The 16,264-nt window shown below is 48.1% G+C and overlaps 1 protein-coding gene across 2 annotated transcripts in view; it reads right to left on the bottom strand.

Moving 5' to 3' along the window:
• Nucleotides 1-1,673: 1,673 nt before the first annotated feature.
• LOC147902440 (uncharacterized) overlaps nucleotides 1,674-16,264 on the bottom strand; it is a 76,522-nt gene continuing 61,931 nt past the window's right edge. Inside the window, exons 9-10 of one of the 2 annotated variants that reach the window (XM_087373782.1) lie at nucleotides 9,737-9,983; nucleotides 1,674-2,009 (exon numbers count right to left, since the gene is read on the bottom strand). In XM_087373782.1, coding sequence (XP_087229908.1) covers nucleotides 1,701-2,009; nucleotides 9,737-9,983 — 556 coding nt within the window. In that variant the 3' untranslated portion in view covers nucleotides 1,674-1,700. The remainder of the gene's footprint in view (nucleotides 2,010-9,736; nucleotides 9,984-16,264) is intronic. The other variant, XM_087373784.1, reaches the window with a different exon arrangement.

Raw genomic sequence — 16,264 nt, 5'->3', positions numbered from 1 at the left:
TGAGATTATGTGGGAACCATATCTAGTTCTAGACCGGCATGCACAGTTTTGATGACCATCATTGTCATGTTCTGTTCTTGGTTCCATTCCAGTAGTCTCTCACCTTGCCTTCATGGGGGGGTGTTGGAATATGAAACCAAAGTGAGTCAAAAATGAGTGTACTAGGTGTCTAGGGGGTGTTTTATAGTCTAGTGAGTCCTAGACATGCCACATGTCATATTGGGAGCTATCCCATATACATTATGGCTTTCTAGAGTCTAGTGTCACACTATATAGTGTTGTACTTGTCTTGAGTCATTCACATCAGTCAACATCGAGCTTTATATCATGTGAGTATTTTGGTTATCATTGCCTAGCACTTGTTCTTTCATTTGCTTTCCATTTTGCCATTATGCTTTCCATATTTCCATTCCGTTCCTAGTTAGCTTGGCATTCTCCTACTGCCATGTCTCTTCATATGATTCACAAGATAATGTGGCTAGCCCGGATTATCTAATAGTCAGAGTTGCATTGCCACTGTGGAAAATCGCATCTTTCATGCTTGCATAAAGCACATTTAAAATCATCATCAATACATTCGATGTTGAGTTGAGGATGGCTTCATAGACCTCATCCTATCCATCTATAGACAAAAATGTCAAGGGGGATAGTAAAATGACTGTTTCTATGTGCTTGGGTTACTCCCATAGGTTGCTATATCCCTTTAGGATGAATTTGTGCAACTAGCTACACCTGAGATGTTTCTATGGGTACTTAATACATAACATTGAGAGGGGAGTTGTAAGGATATTTACAATGGTATGTTAGTCACCTAAATGTTTCACTTTTTATGGGTTTCCTATACAACCCAATTCTTCCTCGTATATTAGTTTTTGGAGCATCGTGGAAAACACACTTTTGTGTCTTGCATTTTTCACTTGTTTACTACCTTGCACTTTCCAAGAAAATACAAGATGGAATTTGTTAAGCAAAAGCGTAAGATGCATCCAGCAGAAGATGTGTTTCATGAAGGTAGAGATGCTCAAAGACAAGGAAGTTTCTCCATGAATGTTGGAGCAGGGGATGTAGAAGAAGAAAATTTTCAATGCAATACTCAAAACAACTACAGGATAGGCTGTCTTTTACTCAGGACAAACTGCAACCTGAAAAAAGATTTGCAACAAACAAAGGTAAATGCACGGTTTGGATTACTTTGGACTCTCAAGAGGCTACTTAGTCCACTGTTCTGGAATCCATCTCAGCAGATGGTGATCATGGAAGCCACAAATTGACAAAAGGATGACGGGGCTGTGAGTGGAAGGGAGGAGGTGCTGGGTAGAGAGGATAAGGGGGGGAGGGTAGAGAAGATACGGGGGGAAGAGGTATTCAGGCATGACTCAGGGAAAATGCTGGAGGGAAAGAAAGAGCAGCACGAGGGCTGCTGCACTAAAGGGGCTAGCAAGAAAAAAAAACAAGGAAGTTGACTACAGCAGTATATACATGAAAACCATTATGTTAAGGATCCATAAAATCATATGGCATGACTTCAAGTCGGTGACAGTTAGCAGGAATGAGAAATGTCGGAATTCTACATATGATAAAAGCATGAGAAGATTCTTTGCAACTTGTGGTAAAATCTCTGGATGGATGCTCCAATATTTATTCCAGGTCATAACGGGCATGTCCAGTGGGAATCTAAGTACAAGATATCAAACCCATGATCACATTTTATTACAAAAGTTAGCATATGCAATGTGCTCTTCCATAGCATTTGAGGTTCTGTAAAAATTCGAGTCATCTGAAAGGACTTTCTTAATGCCATTCCCTTGATTTACAAAATGGATTGGAGCAACAGGTACACGAAACCACCATTCTTTCAACCTCCTCATGTAGCTTTCTGTGATCTCTTGATGAAGAGGCAAGTGCCTGGTGAACGTGGCCCAGAATATTACAACTAAAATAAGCTTGCCTGGGAGAATGGCTAACAGAGATGCCAAAATAATGAGAGATAAGATAACCTGATCTGTAGCCTGCAAGGGTGGGAATACAGAAAAGGAGGATCACATAACATTCCCTTCCATACAGGAGATGTTCAAATTTTGCAAGATACACGAGAGTTCATTACAGATTGTCAGTGGATCTATTTTATTTTGCAGTTAGGAATACATCATATTTCAAATAAAAACACAAAGGAAATAAATCCAAAAGATAAGTCTCAACCTAAAACAACATAGAGCTGCACCCATCCTGAAGAACTGATAGAACCAAATGAAAAACAAACAAGAAAAAAGACCAAAAGTTCCGACATAAGTGGAGCAGCTTGGGCTTCAACTGCTCACCATATGAAATCAAAACCAAACTTTAGAAGCATCTTATGTATCAAATCACTTTGAAGATGGGAGCACGATAGCATTAGTGAAAGTCTTCATTACATATCACACAAAGTGTGACTCCAACATTGAGCTTGCTTTGAGGGTCTATGGAGCAAAGTAGATCGAGAAAAATATGAACATGTGAAGCTTGAAAATCCACCACACTTGTCTCAATGAAGGGCCAAAATCATGTTCGAGCGACTATAATCAAGCAGCTCTGTAGGCTTACATACAATGCTAAAGACAGCAGGATGATGGTGGACCAGGAGAGCTTACAACCATGTTAGCACATTCCGAGATACCACAGAAGACAATATCAATAACCAAAACCTACAGGTGCAAGACCAACACCTATAGGTGACTCATAATGGGATCAAATAGCGTTATTTAGATGTACACCAACAGCAATAAGGAAAAATGCAGGGCTGCAAGTCAAGCCAAAAGCTAAGCATGAACTCTATACAAAGATGGGAGCTTAAAAATCTGATCTTTTAAGGTGACATAATGATGATAGAGAATAGAAACGTGACCTACAGGTGCAAGGCCAAACCTAGAGGTGAGTGGTAATGAGATCAAACAGTATTACATAAGTGGTCACCAGCAGCAATAAGGAAAAACCGCAGGCCTGCAAGTCCTTTTTTTTTTTCAAAGAAAGGAACCTTCTATTAATGCTTGAAAGATTTCATACAAGACAGCAGCCCCAAAGGTGCTGAGTATGGAAAAAACCGGAAAAGGCTGAAAGAAAGAAATCGGCCTGTTCCAGAGAAACCAAGGAACCTTCTATTAATGCTTGAAAGATTTCATACAAGACAGCAGCCCCAAAGGTGCTGAGTATGGAAAAAACCGGAAAAGGCTGAAAGAAAGAAATGCCTGTTCCAGAGAAACCCAGCTCACTGCCTAGGGGATCTCTAGAACTAGGGCTAACAGCTAAGAGGGAGGACTATACAGCCAGCGAATCCCTCGCAGAGTGAAGATGTAGAAAACACCTGCAAGCCAAGCCTTGCAGAAACGAGCATGCCTCTCAATAGTCGCCCGCCCTAGAGCCTAGAGTCCCACGCTCCTAGGTGGACCGTAGAGTGTAGATGATATCCTGCCAAATGGCAACTAAGGTAGCCGAGGGTGGAACCGGGTGCTCTCCCATCACAAGACTGCAGCGAGCCACCACCCAAATGCTCCAAGCCGTGATGCTGGCTACCACCTCCCAAACACTGTCCTCCCTAGGAGGAGGAGGAGCTAGGGTGTCAATGGGGACTGCCTCATGGAGTGCAATCCGCTGAATGCTCTAACCCTGTATCCGGTCAGCTAGGGAGATCTCATTGATCTGAAACGCGTGTCCTCCCTCTGTTAACCAAGCCACCATCCCCTAAGTGTGGTCTCTATGCAGACTCTGCATATGTGTCATGATCCTGAGGGCTCTCATCCAGATCCTCGTTGCGCTATGACAGCTCCATAGGCAATGCGGGATAGTCTCCAAGACACCATCAAAGCAACAATGGCATTGCCCCTCCACTCGCATCTGCTCCAACCATGGGCCGATGGTCAGTCCTCCGTGGGCTGCCAGCCAAAAGAAGTATGAGATCTTCCTCGGCCGCAAGTTGGACCACAACCACGTCCACAACCTAGAGCAAACATCCCGGGGCACTCTCTGGGTCACCCAGTGTCTCTCCCTCGAGGGGGTCCACCTCGTCGAGTCCATCTGAAGGCTACCAATCTGTGTGGTGTAGGAAAAGAAGGAAACCTCATCCACCGTCTCAGCTAGGCCGCCCCTAGAGGGCCATAACCACTCTCTCGGATCCCACTGGACCTCCCTCAGGAGTCTACCCTCCCATAGCCAAAGGCGCCATCTAGAGTCGTCTTGCTTTGAGATACTGGGAGGGTGAATGTGCCACTCCTTCCCCAAGCGTCCTACCACTCTAATCATCTTCCAGTGTATCCCATCAAGACTCCCATCCATCTCAGGGTCGCTCCCAGTGAGGGGCTGAAGTAGGCCTCCAAGTCCTACACGGAAGAAGCCGGGGTGCGTGCTGCCGCGCTACATCAATATCCTCAAGGGAACACCAGTACGGGAAAACTGCCCCAACCATCTGCTCTCTCTCCAAATGTGAAGTCATTCCCACCAAGACTCAGGAATGGCTAAGTCAATCTCGCCCATCCGTTGCCCTGCCCCTCGCAGATACGCTAGGGCGTCAAGCCTCGCCTCTGCCTTCATAGGTAGTCTGCTCCAGCGACCAAAAGACGCTGCTACTGTCCCACTGTGCCCAACCAATGTGAGTCCGCTACCCGAGCATACATCCCTCCTGATCTCTGACCTCTGGGTGTCACATCAGGGGCTGGTGCTAACTCCTCTCTGCATCTGGGCGGAGCACAGATGAGACCCCCTGCTAGTCTCTGCCAAACCTTGTGAAGACTCCTCATCAGGGGGGAGGCCTTCCCCATAAGGGTGGCCTCTAAGAAGATCCATCTATGTGAAGGCCCCCAATCCGTGGGGTGTTCCTCAGAAGCCCTCGTTGCTATAAGAGGAGCTTCCAAGGCTCTGCACCTGGGGTGAGGCCACGAACCACCAACTTGCCCAAAGGGCTCTGCTCTGCATCTCCGGATCAATGATACCCAAGCCTCCCAATGCCTGTGGCATGATCACCGTCTACCAAGCTACTCGGGCCCTAGTGTTTCTCGTGCCATTTGAACCTGCCCAGAGGAAGTTCCATACCAATCGTCAGAGTTGCCCAATGCATCCTCTGTGAAAGCACCAGCAGGAGGCTATATACCAGGCCATGGCACGAAGGACCTGATTTGTCACTAAGGCGTGACCTACGAGGGAGAGTTTGGCCGAGCTCCAATAGAGAAGCTTGCGCCAAACACTCCCAAGGACCGAGGCAATCTACTGCTCTGTTGTGATGTCAATACCCACCTGGCATCCAAGGTATCTCGTTGTCTGGCCCCGTGGTATCGATCTGAAACCAAAGTCACTCCCCCACTCACGGATCTCCTATGTCTCCTCAAAGCCCGTGAAGAAACCTATGGATTTTGTCCAGCTGATCCGTGCCCTCGAGGCCTCACAATAGATAGCCAGGGTGCCTCTGACTCTCTCTAGACTCGCTATTGTGCCCTCGACATACAAGGCCGTGTCATTTGCAAACTCCGAGTCAAGGAGCTCCTCCTCTTGTCTGATTGGGAGCCTCAACCCTGTGAGACCCGCCACCTATGATCTCAAATAGTAGCTTAGAGCCTCGCTACAAATAAGAAGAGGAAGGGAGCTAGTGGGCATCCCTGACAGACCGAGCGAGAGAGAGGAAAAGCCTCGCCTACGTGTCTTGCGATAAGCATCTGACTAGAGCTCCCTGCGTATAGCGCTGAAACTCCTCTGACCCATCCGTCTGAGAAACCCAATCTCCTCATAGCGCCCTCCAAGAAAGACCACTCCACCCTTTCGTAGGTCTTCTCAAAGTTGAAGAGAAGGATGACCAACGGCTGTGCCTCGTCCCTGGACCAATCCACTGCCTCCTAGAACCTGAAGATGTTGTCCAGGATGCTGCGCTCCTGGACAAACCCAATCTGTGTGTCGTGGTGGATGATGTTGGTAAGACGAGGCCGTAACTGCAAACTCAAGACCTTGGCGAGGATCTTGTATGCAGTATCAAGCAGAGTGATCTGCCTCCACTATCGGATATCTGACCTATCTCCCCCTTTCGGGATCAAACAAATCCACCCCCTGCTCAAGGATTGAGGGAGAAGGCCTGTGTCAAAAATCTCCTAGCAAGCTAAACAAAAAGGGGTGAAGATAATCTCCCAGAAGTTTCGGAAGAAGGCCGGAGTCAAGCCATCCTCCCCTAGGAACTTCTAGGTCGGGAGAGCCTTGAGGGCTTCCTAGAGCTCCTCATCTGTGAAAGGCTCCTCAAGTCCGCTGCATAAGTCCTACGAGACTACTGTCGGAACGTGATCCCAAACTAGCTCTCGGGCCACAAGACCAGCTGGGGTCATCCTCTCCGTCTGAAAGAGTTGGCTATAAAACCCAGTGGTCATGTGGAGAATCTCCTGCGGGTCATTGTGCATGATACTCTGCCAGTTCCGAAGACGCTGCAGCTGTGTGCCTGTCGAGCGGGGCCTAGTGGTTTGAAAGAACTGCTTTGTCATCCTATCCCCTTGATGTACCCATCGGGCCTAGGAGGAGTGGTAGGAGAACTCAGCCTGCCACAGCTCCGTGTCCTGAAGCTCGAGACGAGCGCTCTCAAATCTGTCACTAAGCCACTGAGAAGCTGGGCCCTGCTCCCTGCACCTCTCGTTGGAGGCGAGGTATCTCCTCAAAGCCTGATCGCACTCCTGAAGGGTCGTCCTCCGCCTAAGGGCACGAGCCTGCAGCTCCACACTGCTCCTCGGGATTGCATTGGCCACCCACGTAGCCCAGCCCCGGCTGACAGCTCCCAGATCTCTGCCATAACCTGCTGCATCTCCTCGTCCTGCAAGAGGTCCTCTGGAATGCGGACCCCCTTTTGGGGGAGACCTCGGCGGGGCTGATCCAATTGAAGTACCACTGGAGAGTGGTTGGACATCGTGGTACCTATCAGAATCCTAGTAGATCCGCCTCTATGTAATGCCCAGTCCCCAACATAGAAGCGGTCTAATCTCTCGAGCAATCCATCGTGTCTCCTTGGGGGGTTTAGGACTGTACGGAGAGTGTACAACGAGTTGTACGAAAGGGTTGTTGAGCTGTATGGAGCTGTACGATGGGCTGTATGGAGGGGTTATGGCAGGTTGTACGGAGAGCTGTACGATGGGATGTATGAAGGGCTGTACGGAGGGGTTACGGAGGGAGAGAGAGAGAGGAAAGGGCTAGAAAAGCAAAAGCAATATTTGAAGAGGAAACACATCAGGAAAGCTTTATAGAGTGGAATGGGTTGCCAAGGAATTATAGGGGATGGTATTATATGGGTACTTTAAGTATCCTTTAAATGTTGCTAGCTTTTAATGGATGCTTCAGAATGTTGAACAATAAAAAATGCTCAAAAATCTAAGCTCTTCATCACTATGTCCATATCTTGGCTTCTGATTTGGGCTATCTACTAAGGTTCTAGAAATTGTTTAATTGCATCTAGTTTGGCAATAATTGGAAACATTTTCTTGCTCCTTGCTCTTGAGTGATTTTTCAGTTTTCATAGCATGCTTACCGCTTTGTCTTAAGTGCCTCCCAGCAATAGTGCCAAAATACTGCCACAATTTCTTTTTTTTTTTTTAGTTGTATGGTCACATATAGTCATGTTTATTGCCACAAATGTAGCGTAGGGCATTGAGTTGTATTCTGGTTAGAGATATAGGCTTAAGGCGTGAAAAACAGTCCCTGAATGAGCTCAAGTGAAGAATAACTCTTGCTGAATGGACTGAGGGGGTTCATAAAGAGTTTGCAAGGTTTAGAAGAAGGGTGGGTTTGGGAAATCTAAGCTAGGAATTTAAAGGGGGGAAAGTGTTTAGTGTTCAAAAGGGGTTGTAGGGATAAAAAAGGGTTGTAAGGTTGAGAAATGGGAGAGCTAGTATCCTTCACCAATCAAGTGGAGTAAAGGTTGGAAAGTCTATGGTAGGAGTTTAAGGGTGATAAGGGTGAGAGCTTTGGAAAAGTCTATGGTAGGAGTTTAAGCGTGAGAGGGGGTTGTAGGGTACAGAAGGGATTAGAAAGGGTTGTAATGTCGAGAAAGATAAAGCTAGTCACCTTCATGAATCAAGGGCAGTTAAGGGTTGAGAAGTCTATGCTAAGAGTTTAAGGGTTTCAAAGGGTAGATTGAAAGCAAAGAGAAAGATTGTAAAGGAAAAACGGGATTAGGAGTGGAATATATTTGATAAATAGGCTTGATAAATAGGCGGTAGGGATAGGAGGAAAGAGTGGGTAAGGAGAGGGTGAAGAAGTGGGAGAGGGTATGGGAGGGAAGGAGGAGGGGCAAAGAATGGTTGGAGGGTACAAGGTAAGGAGGGTTGCAAGGGTTGTGGTAGTTGTAAAACGTGGATAGTGCAAGGGAGCATTGACACAAGGAGAGAAGAATGCGCATAAACACAAAATATTAACTGCACACTAAGTCCCAAAGCGTATGGCTTCACTCCATTATGTTAGGAAATGGAGTCAAGATGAGTCAGTTTGGTGTATTCTAGTGAGTTCTAGAGTGAGTTCTAGTCTAGTGTATCCTATGGATGCCACGTGTCACATTGGAGTTATCCCATATGCACTGGTGTTCGTATGTGTGTGTGTGCTCTATATAAGAGCTGTACTTGACTAGTGTCAAATCAATCAAGTATCACATGTGAGTACTTTCATTTTATTCATTGCTCTTGCTATTTCATTTCCATTTTATTATGTCTCTCTTTGAGTATTATTATCTCTCTCCCTATCCACCATGCACCTTCATGTGGTATCAGAGCCTCCTTTCCTACCTCTCCCTTCTCCATGCTCAATCTAGAAGATGAAGGAAGCCCGTAAATGGAAGCCATCCTCTCCTCCATGATTGTGTAGGAACAAAGTGGAGACAGGTTGTGTACACAAGTGAGCAAGAGTGCGCACACAAGAAAGCTCCAATAAAAAATTTCAAATGAAACAATACAAGTACTTTGTATATATAGTACCGAAGTACTACTGGTCAACCATTCATTGGGACAGGCAATGAGATATCTTGGCTGCCAAGTGGGCATGGACATCTCAGTAGAGTAGCCAATCACCCCGGTTCTATAGGGTGTTTGGTGCAAGCTCTTTTATTAGAGCAAATTCTCCTTAGCAGGTAAAGCACTGGTAATCAATCAAGTTCTTCTTGCCACGGCCTAGTACATAGCTTCTTGTTGGTGTTTCCATCGGGATGCATGGAGCAGTTAAGAGGGTTGGTGTGCAGCTTTCTTTGGGTAGGTTTGGGGATCTTTGGGGAGCCCTCGTCTCAAAGGGAAGGGCTCCCCCCTCATGATATTTAACTGAGGCACAAACAAGGTTAAAGATTTTGAAGGGAGTGAGCTGGGAAGCTAGACGAAAGACAAGATAGAATGCCGGGGTAGGGTAGAGAGGCTGAGGACTAGACCAATTGAGAAAGATGTGAACTGCAAGGGATTGAGGTGAGCGAGGAGATGCAGGGTGGGATGCAGGGCTGTAGCATGGAGGAGGAGGTTAGGGGTAGGAGGGGCAAGCTTGCTGTGGAATAGTCATGAAAAAGAGCCTTGTGGCAGTTCATTATTGGTGGTATCAAGCTGCAGATGATAAAGCACTCCCTGAAGATATACAAAGAAAATTAACAGCTCCTAATCCATAAAGGCTCACACATGGAAACTCTCCAAAGAAACAACTGTACAAATCGAAATTGTTGTGTCATATCTAGTAGAACCCCAGTGATGCATAGAAATGGTGTGGTGGTCAAAAGTAAAACTACCTGAGGAAGCACAGAGTAAAGCAATGCACGGATCTTCAGGAGAACCATGTTACTGGCCCGTAACAGCTTCTCTAGTTGAGAAAGCGCTTGCTGCAGTTCTAATACCTGTTCAACACTATTCTGGATGGATTGTTGAGACTTAACCTTCACTTCCCCAGATAAAGGTCCTTCCCCAGCTTGCTTGAAAACAATTAAAAACACTGCGAAACCCAGAACTAAGAGAGGAAAGAGATACTGGATCAAGTCCCTGCAAGGACAGTAAATTTGTCAATCCAGCCAGCATATACTAACAAATTTTATACAAAATAGTGGGATAAAATTTATAAACAAGCATCTCCCCAAAAAACGGAATTTGTTTAAATCATTTCTAGACGTCAGTGGCAAAAGGCATACTCATTTCACACTGTTGTCGTCATTTTGTCATACTCATTTCTGTAGAGGAAGCTTGTATTATACAGAGATTCATGAAACTATATAGTATGGCGAGTTACAAGCACAATCACTTAAAGTATCCAAAGAGAACTATTTGGGCCAGGATCAGAGGGCTTAATGACTGCTTTTGTAGCTAGAAACTCTACAAATCCTCCCCATTGGCCCCTAACAGAATTTGTTTGGACTTCTGATTAGAACAACCCCAAAAAAGGAAACTTAAAAGCAAGTTCAGATCAAAAATCAAAGAGTAGGTGGAAGTAGTGAGATGAGCTGCTGCTCCTCCCCGTGAGCTACTGCCCCCCCCTCTCCCTCTCTCAGCCAGCCCCCTCTCCCTCTCCCTCTCGCTCGCTGCCCCCCCTCTCCCCCCCTCGCTGCTCCTCCTCTCCCTCCCCTCTCGCCAGCCCCCTCTCCCTCCTCCCTCACCCTCCCCTCCCCTTCCTCCTCCCCGCCCTCCCTCTCCCCCCCCCACTGCCCCCTACCTCTCCCTCCCTGCTGCCCCTACCTCTCCCTCCCCGCCCTACCTCTCCCCCACCCGTCAGCCCCCCCGCCCCCCTTCTCCTCCCCCGTCATCCCTCTCCCCCCCCCGCTGCCCCCTTCTCCTCCGCCCTCCCTCTCCCCCGCCAGCCCCCCCGCCCCCTTCTCCTCCCCCGCCCCCCTCCCCCACCCTCCCTCTCCCCCCCCCCGCTGCTCTCCCCCTCCCCCCTCCCCGCTGCCCCCTTCTCCTCCCCCGCCCCCTCCCTCTCCCCCGCCCGCCCCCTTCTCCTCCCCCGCCCCCTCCCTCTCCCCCCCCCCGCTGCTCTCCCCCAAAAAAAAGAAAAAAAAAAGAAAAAAAAGAAAAAAAAAACTTCCTCCCTCTCCCTCCCCGCCCCCTTCCTTCCTAACTCAGCTCCCCTCACCTCCCCCTCAGCCTACCTCCGTCTCCCCCTTCAGTCTTTCCTCTCCTTCCCTTCCCCTCTCTCCTACCCTCTCTTTCTCCTCCTTCCTGCGCCTGCGTTCAGGGCGTCCTAGGCAGTAGTTTCATGGACGGAACTTTTTCAGTGTTGGAATCGGCCTTTTCATGTCGATTGGCGAATGGATCCCCATTCAGCCAATCTCCGTCCACCTCCACCGGCCGCGAGAACCGTCATTTTTTCAGAAGACGAGTTGCAGCAGCTCAAGAAAGATGTGGAATTAGAGGGCTCCACATCACTTTTCGCCCGCATCTTTGGGTTACACCCTTCCAGATCACAGGCTAGAGACTGGATGCTGGTGGCGCTACTAGGAGACCTCGCCCCACACCTCAAGGATATTCGACTTTTGGGACGTGGATTCTTCCAAGTGGTTTTCGACTCCCACGAGTCCACAGTCCTTGTTCTCAAAGCTAATCCCCTGGCTTTGGGTTCGAGGAGGATCTTTCTTTTACCCTACACCTTGGGTTTCGATCCGGTCGAGGAGGACAGGCAAGTCACATCACTGTTCATTAGATTTCCTGGTCTTCCTCAGGTCTACCATCGACTGCTTGCCACTATCGGAGCCACATCACTGTTCATTAGATTTCCTGGTCTTCCTCAGGTCTACCATCGACTGCTTGCCACTATCGGAGTGGTCACTGAGATCCCCTCCCTTCCTGGCATGCCTTCTTCCTTGGCAGAGGCAGTCAATGCAGAAGGGGTGCCTCGTGTTAGGGTCATTGTCTCTGACCCTAATATCTCAGATGACCACATTATGCTTCAGCGTCCAGTCGGCTCTCTCTTTCGACAAAGAGTCGAGATTTCAGGTAGACAGGACCAGTGCTGGATTTGCAGGACCCTTGGGCACTGTGCTAGAGACTGCCCAAGGAAGAGAAAAAGACCCAAGAGGTCTTCTGGTGTGGCTCCTTCACGTACTACCACGATTGCACCTCCCCAGCACCCTGTACCACGCACTCTAGGACCACCAAGAGCAACAGGGCGCCCTGCTTCGCGCACCCCAGGACCACCAGGGGCAGCAGGGCGCCCAATGCCCGCAGCACACCCAGTACCACGATGGAGAGCTATCAGAGCGGCTCCCTTACCTCAGAAGGAGACTTTTGATCCTGTTCAGAGAGACGCCTTCTAGACTCCAGAGGTGGATGTTGCTGCAGCCCCAGACACTACAGTTCCACATCAAAAGGGCCCTTTACATCCACCAGCCCCAGTCACTTTGGTTTCTGACCCCTTGGTTTCTGACCACGAGGGGGCTACAAGTACTTCTTCCCCGCAGACTCTTCCTGCCACAGTCAGGACAACCGAGAAAGTACAGGTGCAGATGAGGGCTCCTGTTTCCTCTTCACCCCAGCCACAGGCCTCCTTAACCCCCAGCTCCAGTTTTGCTGATAGAGGCCTGGCAGGTCCTTCTCCTCCATCTTCCACGAGTGCAGGTCTTCTTCGCACTCCTCGGCCAGGACTTGCTTATCAGGAATTCTTTTTCGGCACTGGCAGATTCGGCGACTTTCATGGATGATGAGGAGTTTGTGCCCTCCACCTTAGGGGTCCCGGTCATTGGGATTCCTTCTGACAGGGCCTCCCTTTCAACAGGTGTGGGGATCCTTTCACCTGTTGAGTTTCCTGCCCTCAGCTGGAGTGTTTCGGCCCAGGGGAAGCTGGTCTCCTCTACTAGGTCGGGTAAGCCTTTCCATCCAGCATCCTCCTATCGATGAGGATAGTCAGCTGGAACACAGGTAGGCCTTGGAGCTGGAGGAGCCTTTTACTGAAACAGAGTTGTCTGATGCAATAAAATCATGTGGGAGATGGAAGTCTCCAGAATGGGATGGTCTCACTGTTGATTTTTTTTCTTGCATTTTGGGATATCCTCAAAATTGAGATAACACAGACTCCATAAACAAAGGTTTTGTATTCAATCAAGTAATATTTTGTACAGAACTGTTTAGTTAAACATGTAGAACATATTTCTAACATCCATTTTCTATTTATGTACAGTTTGATCCAGAGGCTGCTCTACATGGTCCAAGATCTCCCTATCATCATTTTTTGGAGAATCTTTTTTTTGCTGCTCCATCCTGTCCTGTACAGTATGTTAGTGCTGCTCCATTTTCTCCTCCATTACCCCAGGAGCATCTGTTTGCTGGTACTCCATCTTCTCCTCAACAACATCAGTAGCAGGTCCTTGCTCCTATGGCTTCTCCTCCTTAGCACTAGGTGCTTGCTCCTGTGGCTTCTCCTCCTCAGCATTAGGTGCTTCATCTGTGGCATCAAGGTGTATGACACACACCATCGCCGTAGGTAGCTGATCCGGAATCAGGTTCATCCAGGCGTCACTAGAGGTGCTATTGATATCCTTTCTATCCAGGAACACAAGCTGCATGCCAGTGATTGCTCTAAGTCTGGCAAACTGCTTTCGGGACATACCTTCTAGTTGCCTGCTATGGGCACAAGGGGAGGTACTTGCATTTCGGTCTCTCTTTCTATTCTCCCCTTGGTTGCTGGTCATGGTATTATCTCCCCTTCTAGAGCTCAATGGATCATTATTTTGATTGGAGGGCGTAAGATTGGTCTTCTCAATCTTTATGCTCCCAACAACAGAGGGGAGCGGATCTCCTTTTGGAAGGAGTCACTCTCTTGGGCCCCCATTGCAGATTCTTGGATCATTGGTGGCGACTTCAACATGGTTGAGTTGCCTTCAGACAAAAAGGGCGGCAGACAGGGTGGAATTAATTCTTTGGAGAGGGCAGCCTGGGATGCCTTCCTTTTTTAGTTCAGTGGCAGGACACTCTTGTACTCTTGGTCAAACAGGAGAATACATATGCCCATACATGCACGGATTGACAGATTTTATGTAGACGATTGGGCACTTGATAGAGGAGGATTTGTATGCATTTCTACTGGGGTTTCCACCTCAGATCATTTTCTAGTGGTGTTGCAGATTATTGAGCCTCATCGGAGAGGACGCTCTGCCAGTGTCAGGATTCCGGATGCTTTTTATGCAAAGGAGAGCCTCACAGAGGATATTTTACAGATTTGGGTTTCTCACATACAGGGTGGAGCTGTCCACCCATCTCAGGTAGCTGCAGCCTTATCCAAAATTAGTGACTATTATCATACAGACGCTAATTCTAGGAGACGTGAGATTCTCAGATGTGAGATTGGTATACGCCAGCAGTTAGCGTCCCTTCAGAGGGAAGAGTAGAAGAGGCCCACAGATGCTTGGATTTAGGAGCACCTTGCTGCAGCAAGGGCTCATTTGCAGACATTGTTGGATCAGAGAGCAGAATATGCCTTTCATGCACGGGAATCCTTTTGGATTCAGATGGGTGACAGGGTCAACAAACACTTTTTCTCTACTCATGGGCCCAGACATAGTAGAGATAGTGTTTCGCAGCTTGTTGACTCAGACGGGGTGTTACAGTCGGATCCTGATGCTGTCATGCATGTAGCTTCAGATTTTTTTGCATCCCTTCTTATTGCAGATCCAGGCACACAGGCCATTGATGATGCCAGAGAGGTTATTTGGCATTGTATCCCTGGGATGAGATGTATGTTTCTCTGGCTGCACCTTTCACCAATGCAGAATTCAAGACTGAATTACTTGCCCTTCTTAAGGGCAAGTGCCTAGGTTCAAATGGACTTACCCCATCCTTCTTTATTACTTTTTGGGAGCAGATTGGTGATCACATTACATCAGCCCTGCAGGGCGTGTGGGACTCTGGTGAGATGCCGGACTCACTTACAAATGGTCTCATTCATCTCATCCAAAAGGGGGGTAATAGGAATCTTGTGTCTCAATGGAGACCCATCACTCTATTGGGCACTTTTTACAAGATTCTGGCGAAAGCCATTAGTCTACGGCTACAAGTTTTTCTTCCAGATTTGATTCATGACACGCAGACAGGGTTTGTGCATGGCAGAAGTATTTTTGATAATATTTTCTCATTTTGGGAGGCCTCAGAATGGGCCATAGCATGGTTTGTATGCTCTTGTTGGTGCCACTTTAGGGATTGTATCACTCAGCTTAAGAGGCCTGTACAAAACTTTTTATGGAGTGGTCTAGATGGCACAACTGATGTTACAGCCAGGGTGGCTTGGGAGACCTTGATTCTTCCTACAAGAGAAGGGGGTTTGAATATCATCGACCCATATCTACAGTGCAGAGCTTTACTCTGCAAGTTCGTTGTGAGAGGGCTTATGCCAGGGCAAGAGCCTTGGAAGGATTTTTTTATCAGATGCATACAGTCTCGCACACCCACTTCAGGAGAAGATTGGACACACAGTACTAGATGGATTTTCACCACAGCCCTCCTCAGGTCTCCCTCTTCCCCTCTTATGGTTGCTATCCTGAAAGCATGGGCCAGCTTCAGGAGTACTCTTCGCAGGATTCCCCCATCCACCCGTGAAGAGATTGAAAGGCAGCCTATCATGTGGAATGACAGGATTTTGGATGAGCTTGGCAGACCACTTGGAGCTTCTCCTTACATGCAGTGGCCAAGATGGGAGAGGGGCCCTGCATCTACAGTGGGAGCATGGAAAGCCTTCAGGAAGCTTCCTGCAGACCAACAGGCCCAGATGGTTCTTAATCTCAGAGGGAGTGCAGGGAGAGTCCAACAGATTGATGCAGCCTCGCCCTTGGATTGGGTGGACACAGATGACATGCCTATTACTTGCTCCACCTAGATGGGAGCATTTCCAGATTGGGAGTTCCTTTATAGGTGATTGCTTTTCTTGACCCACATGAGGATGCCTTAGTATTTGATGTTTCTTCGGGGGGCAGGCTGTCCAGATCCACAGACGATATCTTGTTGGAGGTACCGTTTCAGCCAGTCAGGATAGTGGGCTTCATGGAGCATGGCTCTCTTTCACACTGGTACTTAGATCCTGACCCGCTTCTCCTCGCCCTTGGCTCATGGAGGCTGTGGCTCTATGGAGGTGTCCCAATTAAGTTTTTGCAGTGGGACCCTAGGGAATGGGAATGGATAGATGAAGGGCACCAAGAGATGGGCATCTCCTTCTTTCGTTACACGGTCAGTAATGCCAAGAAATTCCAGCTCAGCTGTAGGGGTTGGAGGCCCACCAGATCTCATCATTGGGAGAACTTTTAGATTCCTGCTGACTTGCAGAAATTTTTTTTGCAGAGACTCTGGAAATC

The sequence above is a fragment of the Dipteris shenzhenensis genome, chromosome 4 (genome assembly GCF_047967505.1).
Source record: "Dipteris shenzhenensis isolate YYH24624 ecotype China chromosome 4, Dip_SZ_1.0, whole genome shotgun sequence".
Taxonomy (NCBI): Eukaryota; Viridiplantae; Streptophyta; class Polypodiopsida; order Gleicheniales; family Dipteridaceae; genus Dipteris; species Dipteris shenzhenensis.
The sequence above is the reverse complement of the archived record's forward strand: the minus strand, read 5'-3'. Positions and strand labels throughout refer to the sequence as shown.